The sequence below is a fragment of the Ursus maritimus genome, unplaced genomic scaffold (assembly GCF_017311325.1).
Source record: "Ursus maritimus isolate PB19 unplaced genomic scaffold, ASM1731132v1 scaffold_34, whole genome shotgun sequence".
Taxonomy (NCBI): domain Eukaryota; kingdom Metazoa; phylum Chordata; class Mammalia; order Carnivora; family Ursidae; genus Ursus; species Ursus maritimus.
The window spans coordinates 766,840-791,123 of NW_024426008.1; the positions used below are offsets into that span (position 1 = coordinate 766,840).

The window sequence follows — 24,284 nt, forward strand, 5'->3', positions numbered from 1 at the left end:
AGCCGGCGGGACTGAGAGCCGGCGACTCGGGAGCAGCGCGGGCGAGCGGAGCGAAGGGACAGACTGCGGCTCAGGGAGTGCGGCTGCCGGAGCTGCGGATCGGGGCCGGGCGATGATCCGGGGCATGGAGGCGCCGATGGCGGACACCCCGCCGCAGCCGCCGCCCGTCATCTTCTGCCACGACTCCCCAAAGCGGGTGCTGGTGTCGGTCATCAGGACGACCCCGATCAAGCCCACATGCGGCGGCGGGGGGGAGCCGGAGCCGCCGCCGCCGCTCATCCCCACCAGCCCCGGCTTCAGCGACTTCATGGTGTATCCGTGGCGCTGGGGCGAGAACGCGCACAACGTGACGCTCAGCCCCGGGGCCGCGGGGGGCGCCGCCTCGGCCGCCTTGCCCGCCGCCGCCGCCGAGCACCCGGGGCTCCGAGGCCGGGGCGCGCCCCCGCCCACCGCCTCCGCCGCTGCCTCTGGAGGTGAGGACGAGGAGGAAGCGAGCAGCCCAGACAGCGGGCACCTCAAGGTGAGCGGTGCGGGCGGGGCGCGGGACAGCCAGGGCCCGTTAACGGCGCCGCCCGGGAGCCGGCAGCGCCCGCGGACGCGGCGGGTGGGGCGGGGCCGAGTTTAAAACGTGAGGTCGCTCCGGCCGCGGCGGGGGCGGGTGACAGGACGCTGACGTCACTGCCGCGCGCCAAAAATCGGGTCCCGGCGGGGGGGGAGGCGGGGCGGCGGTCACGTGACGCTAGCGGAGGGGAGGCGGGCTGACCGGAGGCGACTCGACAGCAGGTGCAGTGAGCGACCGCTCAGTCTGGGGTCGCGGAGGAGGCAGGGCATTAGCTGTACGGACGCTCGGTTGACCGCTGAGTCCTGTCTGGCCGGAGAGGGATTGGAGGGGTTGCGGGCCTTCAGCTGTTCCTCTGGGTGCAGGAAGGCAGGGGTTTGCGTAGATTCTGCTCCATCGGTGCGGATACCCTGGCCCTACTAAAGCTGCCGTGCAGAGATGGCCGAAAAGCGAGAAGGGACATAGGGGGATCTTCTGCAGCAGAAGTTGGGCCTTCTCTGCCTCTCATTCATCCAGAGTACTATGCTAGTTGCTGAGAGTACACAGTAGACTGGGACGCTGTTGTCGTTAACCTCGAATTGCTCGCGCTCTCAGACTTTAGAGCTGGGAAAGATGTGACTACCTGGTTCTGGTTCAAGTCTACACTTTACGGATCAGGCAACTAAGTCCTTGAGGGATTGGTGAGGGGACCTCCCCAAGGTCACACAGCTAGGTAGCAGGAGAGCTGGGACTATGGTCGAGTTGCTGTGGCTCCTGATTCTGAAGCATATATTCGAAGTGCGTCTCTGCTGACGTACAGTTCTCTGTAGACAGTAAGCTCCTAGAGGGTGGGGATCATTTTTCTCTGGAAGACTTCTCAACTTTAATACCGCACACTCTAAATGCTGAATAAAAGTGCTTGGTAAATATTTCTGTTATGAGTGAATTGTGCTAATATAAGATTAATATTCAGATTCTATTTGTTAAATGGCTATGTCAGTAAGCAGTTGCCGAAAGATAAAACAAGTAAATCACTGGATAAGTGCCTATATTGGTAAATACTGTATCTATAAATTGAAGCAAGTTTACATGCAGTAGCAAAGATGTTGAAACTCCCTGTGTTTTGAGCCCTGAGGAAATTGATATACACTTTGTTACTAGTGGCATTATTATTAAAGAACTACAAAGTTATAAAACTGTGCTTTGACACCCTTTCAACTCTTGAAGGGGCGCTTCAGTAAAAATTTTCAACAGTGGAAATTTGAAAGAACAAGTGGTAGAAATATTCATAACAGTGCTAAGTGAGTTCGTGAAGGAAACAATCACTGTTGCTGTCACTAGGTAGCAAGATGGCTTAGTAAGATGGCTGGGTAGTCTAGGTATTTTCCTGTGTTGACATATTTAGCCTTTAAAAAAATAGGTTATATAGTTAAGAACCATAAAGGCATATGTGCACAAATAATTGTGGAAGATTTTGCATTTTTTAATTAATAATGACGTAATCTAATTTTGGATTATCCAAGAAGATTAATATAATAGATAAATGAAACTTATAGGTATGTTCTTTTTGGCCTAAAACAGACTTACGTTCACAAACCTTGCATGAAAGTTGCTCACACACTGCATGGGTTTAAATTTTAATTCTTCGTTGTCTACCTCTTTTCAGAGGTAAAATATACAAGAAAATATGAAGAACTTGAGAAACGGAAAAGGCTGTTTTATATTTCACTTTTTTCTTGTCCCAGTTGTATTTCAAAATTACTAGATGAATTGATTTTAACTTGTCCTTTAGTTAATGAAGAAATCCAACTACAGCTCCAAAAATTCGTTCATTTAGCTTTCCCATCTTGAGGGGAAAGGTCTGGGATATACCTTTATTTAAGGATGTTAACCAATTTCATTTGTAATCAGTACACTCTAGACTGAAGATAGAGAGTTCCATCCCCCTTTATTTTTTTTCCCTCTAAAGTACTTGTAGTTCTTTATCTCTATATGCATCGTGAGTGAATCGTGCTGTTTACTTTATGGAAAGATGGGAGACCAGTAACATGTTTCCCCTTATTCCCTTCTCAGTATACAGGTTAGAGGCAATAACAGCTGTGAGTTTAAGGACAACATTTGTGTTCGTTTATTGTCTATTTTTTGCCACTGCTCCCAGGGGAGGTGTTAACATCTGAGACCCTCACACCAAGCGTCAGCTCTTGCTTGCTCTCTTGTTTGTTCCTGCCCTATGCTGCCTCCTCTGCCTGTGGGGAGAACAGCTGTCATCTACCAACTTATTTTGGCCCCTCATCGCAAGATTGCTTAGCGCTGTTGGGGTATAATTATATATTAGCACTATCTTCTCTTCGTTTGTAGAATTCCGGGAGGGGAGGGAAGTGAGCAGGTCTAATTTCTTTCTGCCGTAGGATATTTCCAAGCCTCTGCACCTTGTACCCTCTACTCAGACTATGTTCATGAGGTCACTTCTTCACTGTGGGACCTGTGTGGTTCAGCTTCTCTGTGCATAGCCTCAGATACCATTCACTTTTCAGGACTTGCCAGCTGCCTATCCTACCCACCCTTTCTGTCACCTGAACACTGCAGATAGTCTTACAAATAGCAGATTGGTACATATAATTTTGATCAGCACTATATTAAACATGTTAATATAGTAGCCACTGTTTATTGCCTGGCATAGCAAACTGCTGGGCTCTGTGTTGAATGTTTTGAATTTTTAAGTTAATTTACCTTGTTTACTGGTTAGCAAGGAGGAATTAGAGAAAAGAGTCCCCAAGATTAACTTTAGTTGGCAGAACTGATTAGAACCTTCCAGAGCCCTTGTTCTTATCCCTACATGATATTATTCCTATATATATCATGTGTGAATTGACTTTAGGGGTTTATTATTTTTTTAGTATCAAGCTGATGAAAGCAGACTTATGAAATACACATTATTTATACCTATGTGTATCTCAACTGAAATGCTTTATGGGTATACAAAATACAGCAGACAAATGCAAATTAAGACTCAGAAAGTTGTGCAGATAGGTCAAGGTGGGGGATAGAATGAGGAAGCAGATACGAAAGCCAAAGGATATTTGGATCTAAACCTGAATTTGAAAAGGGAAATGTGATCAATTCCATTTTTTTCATTTTCTTGTCAAGGTACATGTGCCTTCCTCTGAGACCTAATTTTCTTTTCCTTCTAGGTTGCATTTGTGCACTTTATTTGAATTTTACTTTGTATAAAAATGTGTCAAGGACTCTTAGTTTTTTTGTTCATCACATGAAAACCCAGTTTGAATACAACTTTTTTCTAAAATCTCCGTAAATGTATACATTATTCTAAGTGTTTTGAGAAATAACCTTTTGACGTTGAAACTCTAACCATTTATCATGTACTATTTCAGAAAACACTTTGAAAATCACTAATCTACCTTCTGGTGGTACCGAGATTCTTTCTTAAAAATTAAATTTACCAAAGAATGCAAATATTTTTGGCAGTTTAATCATTTTGCTTCTTTATAGTAGCTTATTCAGCAGGAGTTGCCACATAATATATAGAATGTGTTGTATTTTTTAAAAAATATTTTATTTACTTATTTGTCAGGGGGAGAGAGAGAAATAGCATGGCGCACAAGCAGGGGGAGCAGCAAGCAGAGGGAGAAGCAGGCTCCCTGCTGAGCAAGGAGCCTGATGTGGGACTGGATCCCAGGAGTCGGGGATCATGACTTGCGCCAAAGTCGGATGCTTAACCAACTGAGCAGCCCAGGCGTCCCCGGGTTGCATTTCTTAACTTTACTTTCTCTTGTGAACCATCAAGCAGTCCTGACAAAATTAGTCTGTTAGACTACAGTTATATTTGATTGCTGATGAGTTCCTTAACACTTTGTTATTGTCAAAATGTACCTAGAAACATGGTTTTATTGCTAAGGCCAAAATGAAAAGGACCTTCTTTAAGTAACAGAGCTTATTTTTGTATGTATGATTAAAAGATGCTCTTTATTCATTTATTTAGGGCATCAGATGATTACTTTCCTTACTTAATTTTCTCAGTTGAAATGATACATTCAGTGAAGCCTTACCTGTATATGGCTAAGATGTTGTATTATATTGTATTTTTTTTTTTTAGCTCTCTATTTCTCATTTGGAAAATGCAAATATGTGATTTAAGCTGGGAAGCAGTCAAATTGTTAACTTTTAAAATACTCAAACCCCATTATACGTGCTTGAAAATAGGTTTTTTTTTTTTTTACTAGAAACAGAAAATAGTAATGGGCAACCTAAAATTTTTCATATTAACTAAACTCTTACTTCAAATATTATAATAGAGGCAACAATATGTTTTTATGTATTTAAAAATACTGGGAGGGGCCCCTGGGTGGCTCAGTTGGTTTAGCCTCAGACTCTTGGTTTCAGCTCAGGTCATAATCTGGGAGTCATGAGATCGAGCCCCAAATTGGCTCCACGCTCAGCAAGGAGTCTGATTAGGATTCTTTCCCTCTTCCTCTCCTGGCTCTCTCTCCGCGTCTCCCTCCCTCCCTCCCTCCCTCCCTCTGTCTCTCAAATAAATTAAAATCTTTAAAAAATACTGGGAAAAGATTCTTTCATGGCACAGGAGTTGTATCATTAAGGTTTTTTTTTTTTAAATTAAAGCATAATTAACATACAGTGTTATTAGTTTCAGGTGTACACTATAATGATTCAGCAATTTATACATTTCTCAGGGCTCATCAAGATAAGTGTAATCTTAATCCCTTTTATCTCTTTCACCCAGCGTACCTACCAGTTCATTCTCTGTATTTAAGAATCTATATTTTCATCTCTTTTGTTTCCTTTGTTATGTTTCATAAATTTCACATATGGGTGAAATCATATGGTATTTGTCTTTCTCTGATTTATTTCATTTAACATTAATGCCCTCTGGGTCCATCCATGTTGTTGCAAATGGCAAGATTTCATTGTTTTTAATGGCTGAGTAATGTTCCTCTGTGTGTGTGTGTGTGTGTGTGTGTGTGTGTGTGTGTAAGACATCTTTATCCATTCATCTATGGATAGACACTTGGGTTGCTTCCATATCTTGGCTATTGTAAATAATGCTGCAATACACATAGGGTGCATATATCTTTTTGAATTACTGTTTTTGTTTTCTTTGGGTAAGTAGTAGTGGAATTCTTGGATCAGATGGTAATTCTATTTTTAATTTCTTGAGGAACTTCTGTACTTTTTTCTACAGTAGCTGTACCAATTTGCATTCCCCCCAGTAGTGTTCCTTTTTTCTTCATCTGTGCCAACACTTGTTATTTCCTGTCTGTTTGATTTTAGCCATTTTGACAAGAATAAAATGATATCTCATTGTGGTTTTAATTTGTATTTTCCTGATTAATAACGATGTTGAGCATTTTTTCATTTGTCTGTTGGCCATTTGTATGTATGTATTTGGAAAAATTTCTAATCAGGTCCTCTACCCATTTTTAATCAGATTGGTTTTTCTGGATGTTGAGTTGTACAAGTTCCTTATATATTTTGGATAGTAACGCCTTATTAGATAATATCATTTGCAAATATCTTCTCCCATTCAGTGGGTTGCTTTTTGGTTTTGTCGATGGTTTCCTTCATTGTGCAAAAGCTTTTTATTTTGATGTAGTCCCAATAGTTTTTCTTTTGTTTCCCTTGCCTTAGGAGACATATCTAAGAAAATGTTTCTATAACCAATGTCAAAGAAATTACTGCCTATGTTTTCTTCTAAGAATTTTATAGTTTTTATAGGTCATTAATCCATTTTTGAGTTTATTTTTGTGTATGCTGTAAGGAAGTGGTCCAGTTTTTTTTTTTTTGCATTTGCATTATTTTTATGTATTTAAAAAATATTAGGAAAAGATCCTTTCGTGGCAGAGGAGTTACATCACTAAGGTTTTTAATTAACCTGATTACATGTTCCATTTCTTTTTTTTTTTTTTTAATTTTATTTATTTATTTGACAGAGAGAGAGACAGCCAGCGAGAGAGGGAGCACAAGCAGGGGGAGTGGGAGAGGAAGAAGCAGGCTTCCAGTGGAGGAGCCTGATGTGGGGCTCGATCGCATAACGCCGGGATCACGCCCTGAGCCGAAGGCAGACGCTTAACGACTGAGCCACCCAGGCGCCCCTACATGTTCCATTTCTTAGTAGGATAACCTGCTGTTTTTATGGATCTTAGATGATTTACTTATTTATTTTGCATTTTACATTTTTAAAACAAGATTTAAAGCAATTATTCATCATATAAACATAGCCAGCAACAATCCAATTATTGTAGCTCAATAAATGATGGAAATAGATTCCCAAATTTTACTCCTGGTTACATCTTTCCTTGCTGACCTTGGGTAAACAGTTTTAGCAAGCAAGACTAGAGCCAAATGTAGCTAGTGAGTATCAAAGCCAAGAAGTGAAGGTGAAGGTATTTGATAACTGTCAATAATTGCTACAAGTCGATTTGCTAATTTGGACTTAAACATAAGTCAAGGCCCCGGGTAGCGCCTTGCCAATTCCTAGCTTCATTATAAATGGAAACTTCTTAAAGAGTTATATAATGTTGGGGAAAGGCATCAATTATGTATCTGTTTTGGCAATTTCCATATCAGCAAAGAATTGATGAGATTTTTATCCCATCAACAAATCCTTATTAACAAACTGCCTGGGGCGCCTGGGTGGCTCAGTCAGTTAAGTGTCTGCCTTTGCTCAGGTGGTGATCCCAGAGATCCTGGAGTCCCCACGTTGGGCTCCTTGCTCAGCAGGGAGCCTGCTTCTCCCAATGCCTGCCGCTCCTCCTGCTTGTGCTCTTTCTGGCAAGTAAGTAAATAAAATTTTTAAAAACAAAACAAAAACAAAACCCCCAAAAAACAAAGTGCCTTAGTCAGTTAGTTTAAACTAAAGCATGCTGTAGAATACAAACTTAAAAATCCCGATCTCAGCCTATCATTGCTTATGTTACATGTCCTGGGTGGGTTGATTGCAGGTATGTGCCTTATCCTCTTCATTCTGGGTCCCAGAAGGAGCATCCCCTACCTGGGACATTTGGGTCTCAAGGCAGAGAGAAAAGAGAGATGAAAAGGAACCATGTGATGGCTTTTAAGGCTTTTGCTTATATACATATAAATAATTTCCACTCACATTTTATTGGCCAAAGGAAGTCATGTGGCCAAGTTGGCTTCCTTTACCCACACACAGTGAGAGAGGGGCAGTGAATATTTTTAGTGTTTTTATCTGCTGTAGTGCCTTTCCATGTTCCTTTTGTTTTCTTTTGGTGGCAAAAAACCTAACGAAATTTATCATCTTAATCTTTTTTTTTTTTGGTGTTAATTACATGCACATTGTTATGTAACAGATCTCTGGAACTTACTAATCTTGCAAAACTGAAACTCTATACCCATTGAGCTCCCCTTTTCTCTCTCCCCATAGTCCCTAGCAACTACCATTCTATTTTCTAAGAGTTTGATTAATTTAGATACCTTATATAAGTGGAATCATGTAGAATTTGTGGTGTGTGTCTGTATGTGTTTTTTTGTAATGGCTTATTTCATTTAGCATGGTTTTTTAAGGTTCATCACATTATAGCACATGGCAGGATTCTTTTTTTAAGGCTGAATAATTTTCCATTGTATTGTATATTCTGCCCTTTTCTTCTGCCAATGGTTGCTTCCATCTGTTGACTGTTATGGAAATAGATTTTAATATCTAAGAATTTTTTGATTTAATTATTATGATATGTTAGTCACCATACAGTACATCATTAGCTTTTGATGTAGTGTCCCATGATTCATTGTTCTTGTATAACACCCAGTAATATCTAAGAATTTTTTAAACTTGACTTTTCCTATAAGATAGCTCATCCATGTTGAGATTGGAATTTTCTTTCAAAGTGAAAATTGATTGAATGGAATTTTTCCGGGAGCTTATTGTTATCCATCAAGGTTTTGGCCTGATGTTTGTAAGCATTTGGAAGGCTTTAGGTTTTTTATATTGCAGGCAGTAAAAGCATCTTCATTTTGGATGTAGTTGTACATAATCCTTTTATACTTTTTCACGTAACTTGTATGTGTAAAATTTAACCTAACCTGGGACATGAGGAATATTTTTTTTTTCAAGTGAGTGTTTATTTTAGATTAGTTCTAGATGTATGGAAAAGTTAAGACAGTACAGGGTGTTCCCATAAATCACATATCCAATTTTCCTATTGCTAACATCTTACAGTAGCATGAAATATGTGTTACAATTAATGAACCAAATTGATACATTGTTATTAACTAACATCCATAGTATATTCAGATTTCCTTAGTTTTTAAGCAAAATTGAGGTGAAATTCACGTAACGTAAAATTAACCATTTTAAAGTGTAATTGACATTTAGTAATTCACAACGTTGTGCAACCACTACCTACATATCAAGTTTCAAAACATTCTCATTACCTCAAAAGAAAGCCCTGTACTTACTAAGTAGTTACTCCCTATTTATTTTTTAAGTTTATTTATTCATTTAATTAATCTGTGTACCCAGTGTGGGGCTCAAAGTCACTATCCTGAGATCAAGAGTTGCATGATCTTCTGACAGAGCCAGCCAGGCACCCTTGAGTTAATTTTTTAATATCATGTGAGGGTAGGGATCCAACTTCATTCTTTTACATGTAGAAATGCAGTTATCTCAGAACTATTTATTGAAGAGACAGTTCTTTACCCATTGAATGTTCTTGGCACCCTTGCTGAAAATAAGTTCGCCATAGATATAGGTTTATTTCTTGCCTCTCAATTCTGTTTCACTGGTCTATGTGTCTTTCCTTATGCCAGAACCACACTGTCTCGATTGTTGCTGCTTTGTAGTAAGTTTTGAAATAAGGACATGTGTGTCCTTCTGCTTTGCTCCTTTTAAATATTGTTTTGGTTATTTGGAGCCTCTTGCAGTTTTATATGAGTTGGAGGATCATTTTTTCCATTTCTGAATTTTTGAAGACCTTTGGAATTTTACTAGGGATTGAGCTAACTCTGTACATCACTTTGGGTAGTGTCGTTATCATCTATTAAGCCCTCCAGCCCAAGAACTGTATCCCCTAAAGCCTTGATATATTGTGTTTTTGTTTTCATTTGTTCCGAGGTATTTTCTAATTTCCTTTGTGATTGCTTCTTTGACCCATTGGCTGTTTAAGACTGTGTTTAATTTTCACCTGTGTGTGAATTTTCCATTTTTCTTTTGGTTTTTTATTTACAGTTTCATTCCGTGTTTGTCACAGAAGATACTTTGGATGATTTCAGTCTTTTAAAATTTGTCAGTACTTGCTTTGTGGCCTAACATATGGTCTTTCCTGGGGAATATTCCATGTGCACTTGAGAAAAATACATATTTTGCTGTTTTTATGTGGAATGTTCTATATATGTATTAGGTCTAGTTGGCTTAGGATGTTGCTCAAGTCTTCTATAACTTTGTTGACCTGTCTAGTTGTCCTATCTATTATTAAAAGTAGAAGTCTCCAGCTATTTTGAACTTCTTCTCCTTTCGATTCTGTCAATTTTTGCTTCATACATTTTGGGGGCTCTGTTGTTAGGTGAGTGAGTGTTTATAATTGTTATTCCTTTTTCCATTCTTTCTCTCCCTCTCTCTCTTTCTCTCTTAAAGTAAGTTCTAGGCCCAAGGTGGGGCTTGAACTCATCACCGTGAGATCACAAGTGGCATGCTGTACTGAGCCGTCCAGGAGCCCCTCCATCCTTTCTCTTTTAACCTATTTGTGTTGTTGGATTTAAAGAAGTCCGTTGTAGGCAGCATATAGTTGGATCATTTTTTTTTAAATCAATTTTGCTAATTTCTACCTTTAAATAAGCGAATTTAATCTATTTACATTTAAAGTGATTACTGTTGGGGCTCCTGGGTGGCTCAGTCCTTAAGCATCTGCCTTCAGCTCAGGTCATGATCCCAGGGTCCTGGGATGGAGCCCTGCACAGCAGGAAGCCTGCTTCTCCCTCTCCGCCTCCCCCTGCTTGTGTTCCCTCTCTCGCAAATAAATAAAATCTTAAAAAAAGAAAAGTGATTACTGTTACGAAGAACTTACTTTCGGTATTGTGTTATTTGTTTTCTTTGTGTCTTATACCTGTTTGGTTTCCCAGTTCCTCTCTTACTGCCGTCTTTGTGTTTATTTTATTTTATTTTATTTTTTGTAGTATACTATTCTCATTCTTGTTTCCTTTTTAGGTTTTCAGGGTTTTGTTTTGTTTTGTTTTTAAGTGATCACCCTCGGAATTTCAATTAATCTTAGTCTTAAAACAATCTGTTTTGAATTAGTACCACCTTAGTTACAAGAGTGTACAAAAACTCTGCTCCTATCCAGCTCTATCTCTCCCTCTTTGTTATAGTCACAAGTTTCATCTTCTTATATTATGTTCCCATTAACATGGATTTATAATTTTTAAAATATATTTGAGGGGGCACCTGGGTGGCTCAGTCGTTGGGCGTCTGCCTTCGGCTTGGGGCGTGATCCCGGGGACCTGGGATCGAGCCCCATATTGGGCTCCTCCACTGGGAGCCTGCTTCTTCCTCTCCCACTCCTCCTGCTTGTGTTCCCTCTCTCGCTGTCTGTCTCTCTCTCTGTCAAAAAAAAAAAAATCTTTAAACTATATTTGACATTTGTCTTTTCTTAAAAAGTTTGTTTGTTTGTTTATTTATTTAAACAATCTCTGTCCCCAGTGTGGGGCTTGCACTCACGACCCTGAGATCATGAGTTGCATGCTCCTCTGACTGAGCCAGCCAGGTGCACCTGGCATTTGTTTTACTTTTAAATTGTATAGGAGAAAAAGAGGAATTACGAGCCAAAAATACAACACTTTTGGCATTTGTATTTACTTATGTAATTACCTTTACCAGCGTTCTTTTTTTCTTTGTATGGCTTTGAGTTTCTGTTTAGTGCTCTTTCGTTTCTGCCTGAAGAACTCCCTTTACATTTATTTTATGTCAGGTCTACTAGCCATGAACTCTATCAGCTTATGTTTATCTGGTAATGTCTTAATTTCTTCTTCATTTCTGAAGGATAATTTTGTTGGATGTAAGATTATTGGTTGACTTTTTTTCCCCTTTCAGCACTTTAAACATGTCATCCTACTGATTTCTTTAATTTCTCCTGAGAAATCAGCTGTTAATCTTATTGAGGACTCCTTGTACCTGATGAATTGCTTCTCCTGTTTTCAAGATTCTCTGCCTTTTGTCTTTTGACATTTTGACCTAATGTGTCTCAGTGGGTATTTTTCTTTGTGTTTATTCTTCTTGAAGTTCATTGAGCTTCTTGGATGTCTAGACTTATATCTTATCAAATTTGGGAAGTTTTCATCCATTATTTCTTCAAATATTCTTTCTGCCCATTTTTCTCTTGCCTTCTGGATCGCCAATTATGTGTATGTTGGTATGCTTGATGCTATGCTCTGAGTGTGTACCCCAAAATTTGTGTGATAAAATCCTGACTCCCAGAAATGATAGTGTTAGGAGTTAGGGCCTCTGAGAGGTGCTTATGTCATGAGGGTGGGAGCCCTCTTGAAGGGGATTAGAGGGTTTATTAAAAAGGCTCCAGAGAGCTCCAATGTGAACACACAGCTAGCAGGTGCCAGCTACAAGCCAGGAAGAGGGCCCTCACCTGACCATACTGGTACCTTGAGCTTGGGCTTTCCATCCTCCAGAACTGTGAGAAATATATTTCTGTTGTTTATAAGTTACACTAGTCTGTGGTATTTTGTTACAGTAGCCCAAATGAACTAAGACACTTGATGTCCTACAGGTGTCTTGGGCTCCGTCCATTCTTTTTTTTTTTTCTTTTTTAAAAATTCTTTTTCTTTTTTTTTTTTTTTTTCAAGATTTTATTTATTTATTTGACAGAGAGGGAGACAGCCAGCAAGAGAGGGAACACAAGCAGGGGGAGTGGGAGAGGAAGAAGCAGGCTCCCAGGACCCTGGGATCACGCCCTCAGCCGAAGGCAGACGCTTAACGACTGAGCCACCCAGGTGCCCCTGTCCATTCTTTTTTCTTTAGGTTCCTCAGACTGTATATTTTCAGTTGACCTATCTTCAGATTTGCTGATTTTTTTCCTGAGAGTCAAATCTGCCATTCAAATTCTCTAGTGAATTTTTTCATTTCATTTATTATAATTTTTAGCTCCAGAATTTCTATTTGGTTTCTTCTTTATATATATATATATATAATTTTATATGTCCAGGGGGGAGCTTGTTTTTCACCGAAACTTAAAGAGCTCTCCTCTATTTTTTTATATATTTTTATATATTTTATATATTATAAATATATAATATACATAAAAATATATATTATATATAAATATATATTTTATGTATTATATATATTTTATTTATATATAAATATACATTATAAATATATAAATATATATTTATATATATATATTTTAAGATTTATGTATTTATTTGCGAGAGTGAGCAGGGGAAGGGGCAGAGGGAAAGAATCTCAAGCAGACTCCCTGCCGAGTGCAGAGGCTGATGTGGGGCTTGATCTCAAGACTGTGAGATCATGACCTGAGCCAAAAGCAAGAGTTAGTTGCTCAACCGAGTCACCCAGGCACCCCTTTTAATTTATTTCTTTGTTGTTATTTCTTTGTTGTTATTTTCTGTTTGTTGAAAGTGTTCTCCTGCTTTTCCTTTTGTCCTTTGTCCATGGTTTCCATTATGTCTTTCAGCATATTTAAGACCGTTTATTTAAAGTCTTTGTGTAGTAAGACCAGTTTCTACTTTGTTTCTATTAATTACTTCTGTACGGACCATACTTTTTCTTTACATGTTGTTGAAAATGGGTTATTTGTTTTGTGAATTTTCTAAACTATTCTTGTGAACTCTATTCTTTGTTGTGTTTGTTCTCTAAATTTCTGTTTCATTAGTTTGTAGTCAGCTCAACATTGCTAGAGATTTTCTTGAATGCCTGGAGTCAAAAATTGAAAGGGAAGAAGGCCCTGACTTGCAGAAACGGCTCTGTGTTATAGCTCTCCTTCGGTGCTCAGACTCCTCACAACTCTGCCTTAGCCTTCTTTTCCTGCTTGTGCCTAGCAGAGGGTCAGTCAGACGTGAAAGCTTAGGGTCTTATCAGGTCTTTTCTGAGCTTTTGTCCTGCCCTGGCTAAGTGTGGCTTCCTAAATTTTTATCTTTAGGATACCAGGGCACTTTTCAGTGCCCTAATTTCCCAAAGAAACTCTCTCCGGCTTTTCCTCCCAAGCTTTTGATGTGTCCTTTTGTCTCAATTGAAATCTTTTGCCCCAGGGGACAGCAAGTTATTACTGGCCTTACAAGATTTTTGAGCGATGCCCTCTGTTTAACTGCTTTTCTGCCCAAAGAGAGTTCTAAGTTAGGTAAAACAAAGACAAACACTTTGTGTCAGTTCTTCAAGTAGCCCTCAGACAGGTCGAGACAGACAAACAGAATTCTTTTAGAATCAGGTCTGCTTTGCTCTCTCTGTAGCCAGGGACTAAGTTCCCATATTGGGAATGGAGGCTTTTTAAGACCACCGTGGGCCACAGGGAGAGGCAAGGGCAAGCAGTAAAAACGCTGCAAAGCTTTCTCACTGTTTCACGTTGCCTGTTTCTTGATTCATTGTTGACTGAGCTGCTGTAAATCTCTATTTTCTGGAGTTGTGATAAAAGTGATTTTGACAGTTTGCTTGACTTTTCAGTGAACTGTGGTGGGATGGGCCTTTGGAACTACCAACTCAACCATTTTCACTGATGTCACTCAAGAATTTAACAAATGATTTATTGTGATATTTTACTTTAATGAGTGGATCCAAGAAATGACATTAATGTTTACACAAACTGTTAATAGGATGGAATCCGACGTGGTCGACCCAGAGCAGATACTGTCCGGGATCTAATAAATGAAGGAGAGCATTCGTCCAGCAGAATCCGCTGTAACATCTGTAATAGGGTGTTTCCACGGGAGAAATCACTTCAGGCTCACAAAAGGACTCATACAGGTAAGCTGAGTAGAAGCAATACTTAAAGGTGATTTGATGTTTGGGCCCATAAATTAATATTTTAGTTGCCTTATATTTCCTTATTGTGAAATTTTTCAAACAGGCATTGTATAGTCCGTTTCTTTTTTTTGTAGGAAGGAATGGTTTTCTCAACATTGGTACCATGTGACTTCTAAAGGTACCATGGTAACTAATCTAGTTGTCGTAGGAATGTTATTGCTAAATTAGTTCTTTCATTCTACCTACCTGAATTTTACGTGATAGGCCCTTGCGTTGTTTGTATAATTGTTAAAACTGATTTGTAAGCCAAATACTAAAACACTATGTGTCACGTGTTTAGCAGAATTTCTGGAATCCTCAGTGTGTCATCAGAATGTTTGACCTAGCCATCTAACCTAAGGTGAAGTATAAGTTTTCAGAATTAAATGTACTGTGGGTAGCTAACCCAGGACTATCACATAGCTTTCTTTGTATAGAGAAACTATACTTATATTTTAAATGCCATATTTAAAAGCAAAGAAATAACAGAGAGGGCCCTTGTTCTTTCCACAGAGAAAGTTGGCCCCAGAAGAAGGAGCCTTTTGGTTTTAATAATGGTATTCAATAATTTACAGATCAGGAAACTGAGGCACCAAAAAATTAATGACCACTGCCTTACAGCTTCCCACACCCTTGAATCTAGGGTGATGCCTGCCAATACAGTAGCATATGTGGCTCCTGAGCACTTGAGTCTAATTGAGATGGGCAGCATGTGTAAAATATGCTTAGTATGAAAAAGAGTAAACAATGTCCTTAATGACTTTGATATTGATTACATATTAAAACTATAATATTTTAGGTATTTGGGGTAAATAAAATATATTATCAAAATTAATTTCGCCTGTTTCTTTTTGGTTTTGTAATGTGGTTACTAGAAGTGGTTCACATCATATTTCCATTGGGCAGTACTGGTCTAGAGCTTGGCTTTTAAACCTTAGTTACCTGTTTTTTTCACTGTGTATGTGGGTCACCACCCAGTTTTTGTTTTTTTGTTTTTGGAAAGATACATTTTAATAATATGCTAGAATATAGTTTTCTTAGCTAAATCCCTGGAAAAGGGTAAAGTTTTAGTTTTGAATCATTATAAACTAAGGTGGCCAAGAGGTTTTGACTTTAGGTACCATTCAGTAAAACCATTACTAAATGAAATATCTGGTTTTGAGAATTTTCAGATTTTTTTCAATCTAATTAGTCTGAAATACCCCCAAATAACTGGTTCACAGGCCATAAAGTATGTGTTGCCAGTGTGGAAAATGTTCAGGACCCTGTGGCATAATGATAAGATCCCTGAGTCTCAGGCCTGATCTGCCACCAATCTACCATGTGTCACCCCAATACTTTCAGGCCTTGGCCTGCTGTGCTATATGCCAGAGAACTGAGCTCAAGATCTGCATGGTATGGCTAAGCCCCAGTATGTAAATGCTTTGTAAGAAACTTTCCTCTTAATATTTTAAGCCCCCATATCTTGTGTTTTATTAATTTGTGTTTAACTATACAATCATTTACTACATTTCTAAATAATGAGGAACTAGGGAGAACTTGTGAACAGTTCTCTGAGTCATATGGGAAGGACCAGTACATAATTGTTATCAAAGAATGACTTTTCAAAAAATAACAAGTGTAATTATGGTTGAACAATATTTTCAAGCACTTTCTCAAGCCTAGCACTGCGTTGTATGTATGAATTGCAATGGACAAAGTATTATACATCTTTGTTTGTATCAGGAGAGTACCAGGATACGTAAGTAACAGTGGATGCTGAGTTTGTGAAGGGTTATAGAGTTCAGTTATTTGGAGGTAGCAGGGAGGTAGGAGGAATTTCACTGAGAACCTATAGCACTGGGAAGATTTGAATGGGCAAAGATTGGATTTTCAGGTAGAATGAGATGAGGAACAGCCTTATGGTATGAATCTCAGGAGTGAAGTCAAGATAAACCCTGCCCTCTAACCCAGTAGCTGTAGTGCAGCTATTAGGGGACCATTGAAAGTCAGCAGATCATTTTCACTTGTTCAAGGGCTGTAGTAGGGTTTGAAGTGATTTAGGAGGTAGTTCAAATGACAAAAGCAAGTGTTCCATGTCGTTCACTCCAGAAGTGCTGTGCAGGGATTAGAGCTCAGCTAGGGTTCCTTCTGGATGGGAGGGTCTGCCAGTCGACCAGGGAAAGTTGCAGTGGGAAGGAAAGCAGGAGTGGGAGAGCTAGTGATTTGGATTATGGGGAGAAAAACGACCGGATAAGCCAAAGATAACTTCAAGGCTTTCAACCTGGGAACCTAAAAGCTCAAGGCCTAAGGACAGTATTACTGTGCTTGCCAGTGGAGAGCTGCTTGGAAGCATCGAAGTGCTGCTGTCAGCATTAACACTTGCAGCTTCGTAGAGGCTGTGACATGTCTTATTGTTGGAGTCGGGACGTATTTAGAGGTTGATTCTCTCTGTCCCTTTCTCTTCTCACCTTATTGTCTCAGAAGTAATACATCATATTTGTCTACTTAGGTGAGAGGCCCTATCTGTGTGACTATCCAGACTGTGGAAAAGCCTTTGTTCAAAGTGGACAGCTCAAAACACATCAGCGTCTTCACACCGGAGAGAAGCCTTTTGTTTGTTCAGAAAATGGTATGGTGTTAGGAGTTAAGTTTATGTAATAACTGGTTGTGAGTTAAAAGTTAAAATATCTTTTACTTGAGGTTTTTTTAGGAGGAGAGATTTTGATGTAAATTTTATAAAACATCATAAGCTCTCTTTCTAAATTGTGATCCGTGCTCGTTTTCTGGGAAATGATTGATTTTTAAATAAAATATTCTTTTTAGATGAAAATCTTCAAGGGTAGTTAAAAACAGTATATTTAGGGGGCACCTGGCTGGCTCAGTCGGCAGAGCATGTGACTCTTGATCTTGGGGTTGGGAGTTTGAGCCCCATGATGGGCAGAGAGATTACTTAAAAAAATAATAGTATATTCAGTTAGTGGTGGTGGAAAGATCTATAAAAGTAAATACAGCCTTTATAGTAGGCTTTTATTTTGGTTTTAAACTTTTTAACTATTAAATTGAAGGAAACACATCATTGTCTAAATTTTCAATAAAGGGGGAGATTTTACCATCTTACTGCCACTGTTAGTAATTTCTTATCACTTTTCTTAGGTGATTTTCTAAATCTCTCATCACAGTTTCTTGAGATGTTTTCCTTGCATATTTTTACGTAGTTATACCTGAAATTCAGTATAGTTTTGTGCTGTTGCTCTGTGGTTCTCTTGATTGTTGTCAGTTGTTACAAATGTCTACACTCTTTTCTCCAGAAACCAGTATTGCACTGTATGTTAACTAACTAGAATTTAAATTAAAAAAAACCCCACAAATGTTTACACACTTTCGCTTGCTTAAGCATATGCATAATGATTGACTCAATGTTGGATATCGAATATTTGTTTTTAAAGTGTGTTTGTTGCCAACAAAGCTGAGGGGCATGGCTTCCTCCGTAAAGCTTTGTTCATCTTACGGGATGTTTCCTTACAATAGATTTCTTAGGAAATCTTTGGAATTCTTAGGTCAGAGGTTTTGACCATTTTTGCTAATAAATCACTTTCTGGTGGGGTTAATGCATTTATGTGGCCATGACTAAGAGGTGAAGGAACTGCTTCCCCTTAGGGTGGTTTTTTTTTTCCTCCAAGTTATAGAATGCTAAATCCCATGGTCTTAATTTACTTTTCTTGGATACCAGGGAAACTGAACATTTTCCACGTCTGCTGGATGTCCAGATTCTGATAAGTGTTTCCCTCTATGTTTTGAAGGCTGCCTAAGCAGATTCACCCATGCAAACCGCCACTGTCCGAAGCACCCTTATGCCAGGCTGAAACGGGAGGAGCCCACAGACGCTCTCAGTAAGCACCAGGCTGTGGACAACCAGGCTGCCGCCGAGTGGTTGGCCAAGTAAGGTTCTCCCTGCACTCCACTGCAGAACACCGCCCAGCACCTGGGTTGATGTTGGGAGCTCTGACCATTCTCTCGTTTTAAATAAGTTGCTTTTATATACATTTTATAAAATAACTAGAAATGGTGCTTTATTTCTTTAAAACCACAGAATTGTTAGGAGTGGCATGAGGATCTGGTGTGTGATAGAAAACAAATACATGATATTAATTAGTCTGAGTGCCCAGCCCACAATTTATTTTAAAAACAAGAGTTTTCCTCATTTTCTAAGAGTGTTTTATATGTATTGTATTCCACAGTGCAGTGTCTCTCCATTTTCTATTAGATATGTGCTGATTATTACTGGGATACAGCTTAGAGGTTCTTCTAAAGTAAAGTTCTACAAAGCACCCAGTTTAATTTTTTTTTTTAATGGCACCAAGGGGGCCAGTATAAAAAATTGTTTCTAAAGGTATTTTGATTTAAGGAGTCATTTGTTGTGTACAAACCAGCCTCAGCTGGTCGGGACCCTCCCTACTTCGGATTCCTCTGCACTGAGGATGAAGTCTGGAATCTCTATTGTAGCTCTGCCTCCCTCTGGCAACGTAACTGTCTCCAGCTCCCGGGCCTCCTGTTTGTCCGCACCACTCTCACTGGCTCCCCGGCTTCTGCCCCCTGCTCCCTCTGCCCAGAATGCCGCTTTTCTCTTCATTTACCTACTCTGCTCTTTCTTTGTTTCTTATCGGGGTCGAACATCGCTTCAGGAAGTTCTTCCCTAACCTGCTCACTAACCCCCAGAACAAACAAGGTTAGACCAACTTAATATGCTTTTACAACACACTGTGTTTTCTCTTTCAAAACCTTCATCACACACTTATTTATTTGTTCAGTGTCTCTCCTCCCTGCTGGACCAGAAGCTCCACTTGGGGAGGCAATGTGTTCGTCTTGTTTACTGCATCACTTCCTCCCTCCTTCCTCCTGCCTGGCCTCCGCCACCCCATTAACTCTAATTTTGTCCAAGTTAGAAATTTCTTGGTCTTTTTGCCTTCATCCTCTCTTTCTCCATCTACTCAGTGACAGACTGATGGATTCTACTCAGTGTAAAGTCGAAACCCTTTATTATGGCATTCAAAGTCCTTGCTAAGCTTCTTTGCCATTCTCTCTTCCTAGTTGTCCTTCAAGTCATACTGAACTATTTGCATGCCTTTTTTTATACCTTTGGGTATTGACCAGATTTTTCCAGTTTGAGATGTCGGATTTCCTGAAATCTAGTAGTTGTTTTATTTTTGTGTGTAATTTTAAAAACAGCTTTACTGAGGTACAATTGACACATGATAGATTATACACATTTAAAGTGTACAATTTGATATGTTTTGACATATGTGTACCCCTGTGAAACCGTCATCACAATCACGATGATGAACATATCCGTCACTTCCAAAAGTTTCCTCTTGCCTCTTAGTAATTCATCGCTCCTGCCATTCCTTGCTTTCTTGGTCCGCACACAACAGTGATCTGCTTCCTGTTACTATAAACTTGTTTGCATTTTCTAGATTTTTATACGAATGGAGTCACACAGTATGTACTTCTGCTGTCTGGCTTCTTTTACTCAATGTAATTATTTTGGAATTCATCCATGTTGTTAACTGTATCAGTGGTTTATTTATTTTTTTTTCCCCAGTTTAGGGGTTTTTTTGTTTCTTTTTTTTTACTTGAAGTAGAGTTGGCACACACTGTTATATTAGTTTCAGGTGTACAACATAGTGATTTGCCCAGTCTATACATAATGTTTGCTCACCTCAAGTATAGCTGCCATCTGTCACCTTACAACCCTAGTTTCATTCCTTCTTACTGTTGAGTAGTAATCTGTTGTATGGATACACCTCAACTTATTCCTTCACCTGTGGCTGGGCATTTGGGTTGTTTTTGCCTATTACAAATAAAGCTATGAGTGTTAATATACAGGTCTTTGTCTGGGACACTTTTGTATGAGGTGCTACTCTTCTTTAAATACACCTTTCTTCAGTTACCTAAAGGTGGGACATTTTTTCTAGGGAATTATCAGTTGGCTACGTAAAAGAATAATGGTGGTACCTCTTACATTTTTTAATAAGCTCTGTGTTACAGATACTAATCTGTCATATGTGGGTTTCAGGTTTCTCTTGTTAACTCTGTCAGAAGTCACCATCCCTCTGTGAATAGGAGAAATAGGTTTCTAATGATTATTCTACTTTTTTCAAGTTTATTTCTTTATTGAGGTATAACTGACATATAACATTTGTTCTATTATTGTGTATTTTACTATAGTCTGCTTCATATGATCTTAAAGGCAGCTCTCATTCATTGACAAAAACCCATGATAGAGATTGGAGTAGAAGACCCAGAACTGCCAATTTTTGATTTTTGGAAATCTGAGCAAGTTCAATTTCTTGACCTTGAACATTTCCCTCCGTAATGGGAAATATATGTAATATATGTGAAATTACTTTATAGCTTTATAAACTAAAACACAGAAAATAATACCGTGGTAAAGAACCTGTTTTCAAAAGAAAAATAAACATTTGACAAGGTCGCGTATACACCTAGCTCACGTGCACGTGTTTCATATAGGTACTGGGAAACAAGAGAGCAGCGCGCCCCCACCTTGAGAGGAAAGCTCGTTCAGAAGGCCGACCAGGAGCAGCAGGACCCTCTGGAGTACCTGCAGTCCGACGAGGAGGACGATGAGAAGCGCGGTGCCCAGCGCCGGCTGCAGGAGCAGCGGGAGCGCCTGCACGGAGCCCTTGCTCTCATAGAGCTCGCCAACCTGACCGGAGCGCCGCTCCGCCAGTAGCCTGAACACTGACTCTTCCACTGTACAAAAGTACTGCCCAGCGTACTTAAAAAGTAGATCCGTGGGCGTAAGCTAAGCACCTTATTTGCTTATCATAGGCTGCTATTCTGTAGAAATTTATGAAGAATGTCATTGCCCCATAATATGGGGTGAGAGAGAATTGCACTTTTTTTATATGGTAATGGATTTGTTGTAAAGTTTAAAGTATTTTGTAAATATGGGACTTCTAGTACAGGGTAGAAAAGGACATATTGTGGGAAGCTAGATTTTGCAAGTTTAATGCATTCATTGGAAGCAGTTCTCACAGGAAGCACTTTCTGAGTAAGACACTTCTATGAAAAAACAGAATGGTACATGTAGCCAAAGAACGTTGACATAGATTATTTATAAGATCATTTCACAATGTATATGCGCATGTTTAACAATACTGTAAACACTGAAGCCAGCCAGAAAGTATAAGACGCGTGTGTAAGGTGTGTACTTTTAAACTGCAAAATAGTGTGCCTAACGAGAAGTGGAAAACTGACTATTTTGGAAGATGTTCTAAGTTACGGACTTTGGAAGAAATGAGGTTTTTGAGGATCTTGGTAAGATGCACAGTAGTTGAGAATTTTCAGAATTGGAGTAATAGCAGTCTTATTCTATCTTTCTGAGGCTTTACAACTCGCTATGATGTTTAGGATTGAAAAGCACTTGGCATCCCTATTATGTTAACTTGGGAACTTTTGCACATTGCATATTTCTCATTTGCTGAAATTGAGTGATTAATCTTGCAAAGTCTAGGTAACTTGGTAACTGGTTTTTTGTTTGTTTTTTTTTTAATATTATGGGCCCTGTAATGAGATTTGGCACGTGGATTTTTATTAATAAAAGGGACATCTACAGGGTGGTTTTGTAGGGAACTGTTTTAGATCTTTTGGTAGCAAACACTAAATTTTAATTGTACTGCTTATTTAGAATTATTAGCAAATGGAAGCCTCCTATTTATATTTTCAGTGCATAAGGCCATCTTCTTGCTTTACTTCAGAATAACATGCCAAGCTATTTTGTGTTCACTAAATTTAGTTATCAGTTAAACACTGCAGAAAATATTAGCTACTCAAATAAGTAGGTTTCTGGAATAGTTTCAACTGCAAGTGTGTTAACTTGTGTGGTGGTTTTAAGCCATTTTTCCAAATAGATGAAGTTTTTAAATACCACTTTATGTACTGAAGCATGAACAGAAAAATCAAGACCTGAGCAGTTCACCTCCTTTATGTGTAGGCATAAATCTCCATCATTTAAGCTTTTGTTTAAGCAGAAACTAAACGACATGCATAGCATGGTAATTTGATAGACTGCTTAATTGGAATAAACCTCAGAGTAATAGAGGGAAGTATGGGCTCTTCAGCGCCTTTTTTTTTTTTTTTTTTCTTTTTTGAAGTAGTAGCCTATGGATGTAGTTTAAACATTATCTAAAATGTAGGCTTCTTTGTCCAAAAATTCCAGTGTGTTGCAGTACACAGGTAGTTTAAAATGCATAGCCATGGGGAAGGGGTGGTATGTAAATGTCTTGGAAAGAAGCAAAAGTGTGAAAGGTGATAGTAACAAATAATGTGTATGAATGAGGACATACTTTAAAAATGTAATTCCTCTGTACAGTAAATTACAAATCTTGAGGGATTTTTTTTTGTAATAAGAGAATTTATATTTGTAATGGTCTAAGAATTTTGTTTGTAATCTGGTATATAGAATTTTAACTTGGAGCACTTATAAGCACAGTAAGAGAGACTGTAGCATCAGAATTTTCATGGTTTAGGTTTCAGCATTTTCTCTAGAATTTTTCCTCTCAAATATAACTTAAATGAACTATGAAAAGTAACACTCATCAGTCTTGGGAAATTTAAAATTTGATGAACTTACCTGAAAAAGGAAGGGCAGTAAAATTGTATTAAAAAAATGCAAATACGTCCCAATTCATAGATAATAAAATTTAAGGCCTTCAAAAGTAAGGGTTTTTGTTTGTTTTTCTGGTCAGCTTTTGTCAACTATAATAGTTATGTTCACAAACATTTTTTATTTGTGTAATTGGAAGTTTAAGAAATTATTACAACTAACTAGAAATATTTAAAATGTTCTTTTTTGATATAAGCTATATACTCGGACAAAATACATTGGCATCTAAAATTTGAGGTGTGTTAAGACTGCTTTTTGTTTTAAAAATGTGGTTTACATTCAAATTTTTGAAGTGTTTTATGCTTCATATGGCTCAGTTGTAGTTTGGCAGAGATAACAGCATAAGAATAAACATGCTGTAATTTTAAAAGATGCTTTGAATAAAAATTTATTTTAATTTACAGTTTAAAGTACATGATCATTCTTGAACCCTTTATACTTTGTCTTCCTATCAACAATATGATAACCATAATATTAAAAAATTGAAAAGGTAGAAGTGTCACCTACAGTCCTGCATCCTCCCATATTGTTATTTGGGGCGTTTTATATATATATATTTTTTTTTAAAGATTTTATTTATTTATGTGACAGAGAGACAGCCAGCGAGAGAGGGAACACAGCAGGGGAGAGGGAGAGGAAGAAGCAGGCTCCCAGCGGAGGAGCCCGATGTGGGACTCGATCCCGGGACGCCGGGATCACGCCCTGAGCCGAAGGCAGACGCTTAACGACTGCGCTAGCCAGGCGCCCCTGGGGCATTTTATATTTCATTTCCAGTCTCCTCTCAGGCATCTGTTTAGCGTAGTAGAAACCATAGTGTGAATTGCTTTTTCTTATTTAAAATTATGGCCTTTAAGATTGTACATATTAATTTAACTTCCTCATCTGGTTCATTGTTACAGTGTTCAGAATACACTGGTGTGGATAAGTACTGCCAGCTCTATTCCAGGCCTAAGGTAAGGGTGATCAGGAACTGGGGTTTTATTTCACTTACATTCAGGATGTGCTGAATGTGGTCACCTCTCTGAGAAGCCACTCAGGGCCTGTTTACTTTTTAAAGAGTCAAGCAA

The 24,284-nt window shown here is 38.8% G+C and overlaps 1 protein-coding gene across 1 annotated transcript; it reads left to right on the top strand.

Moving 5' to 3' along the window:
• The first annotated feature begins 112 nt into the window (after nt 1–112).
• On the top strand, nt 113–23,620 carry ZNF367 (zinc finger protein 367). The gene is made up of 5 exons (XM_040620142.1): nt 113–520; nt 14,360–14,510; nt 17,041–17,160; nt 18,332–18,470; nt 21,060–23,620. The coding sequence occupies exons 1-5, from the start codon at nt 113–115 to the stop codon at nt 21,280–21,282; spliced, it is 1,041 nt and encodes a 346-aa protein (XP_040476076.1). The 3' UTR covers nt 21,283–23,620.
• Nucleotides 23,621–24,284: the final 664 nt, after the last annotated feature.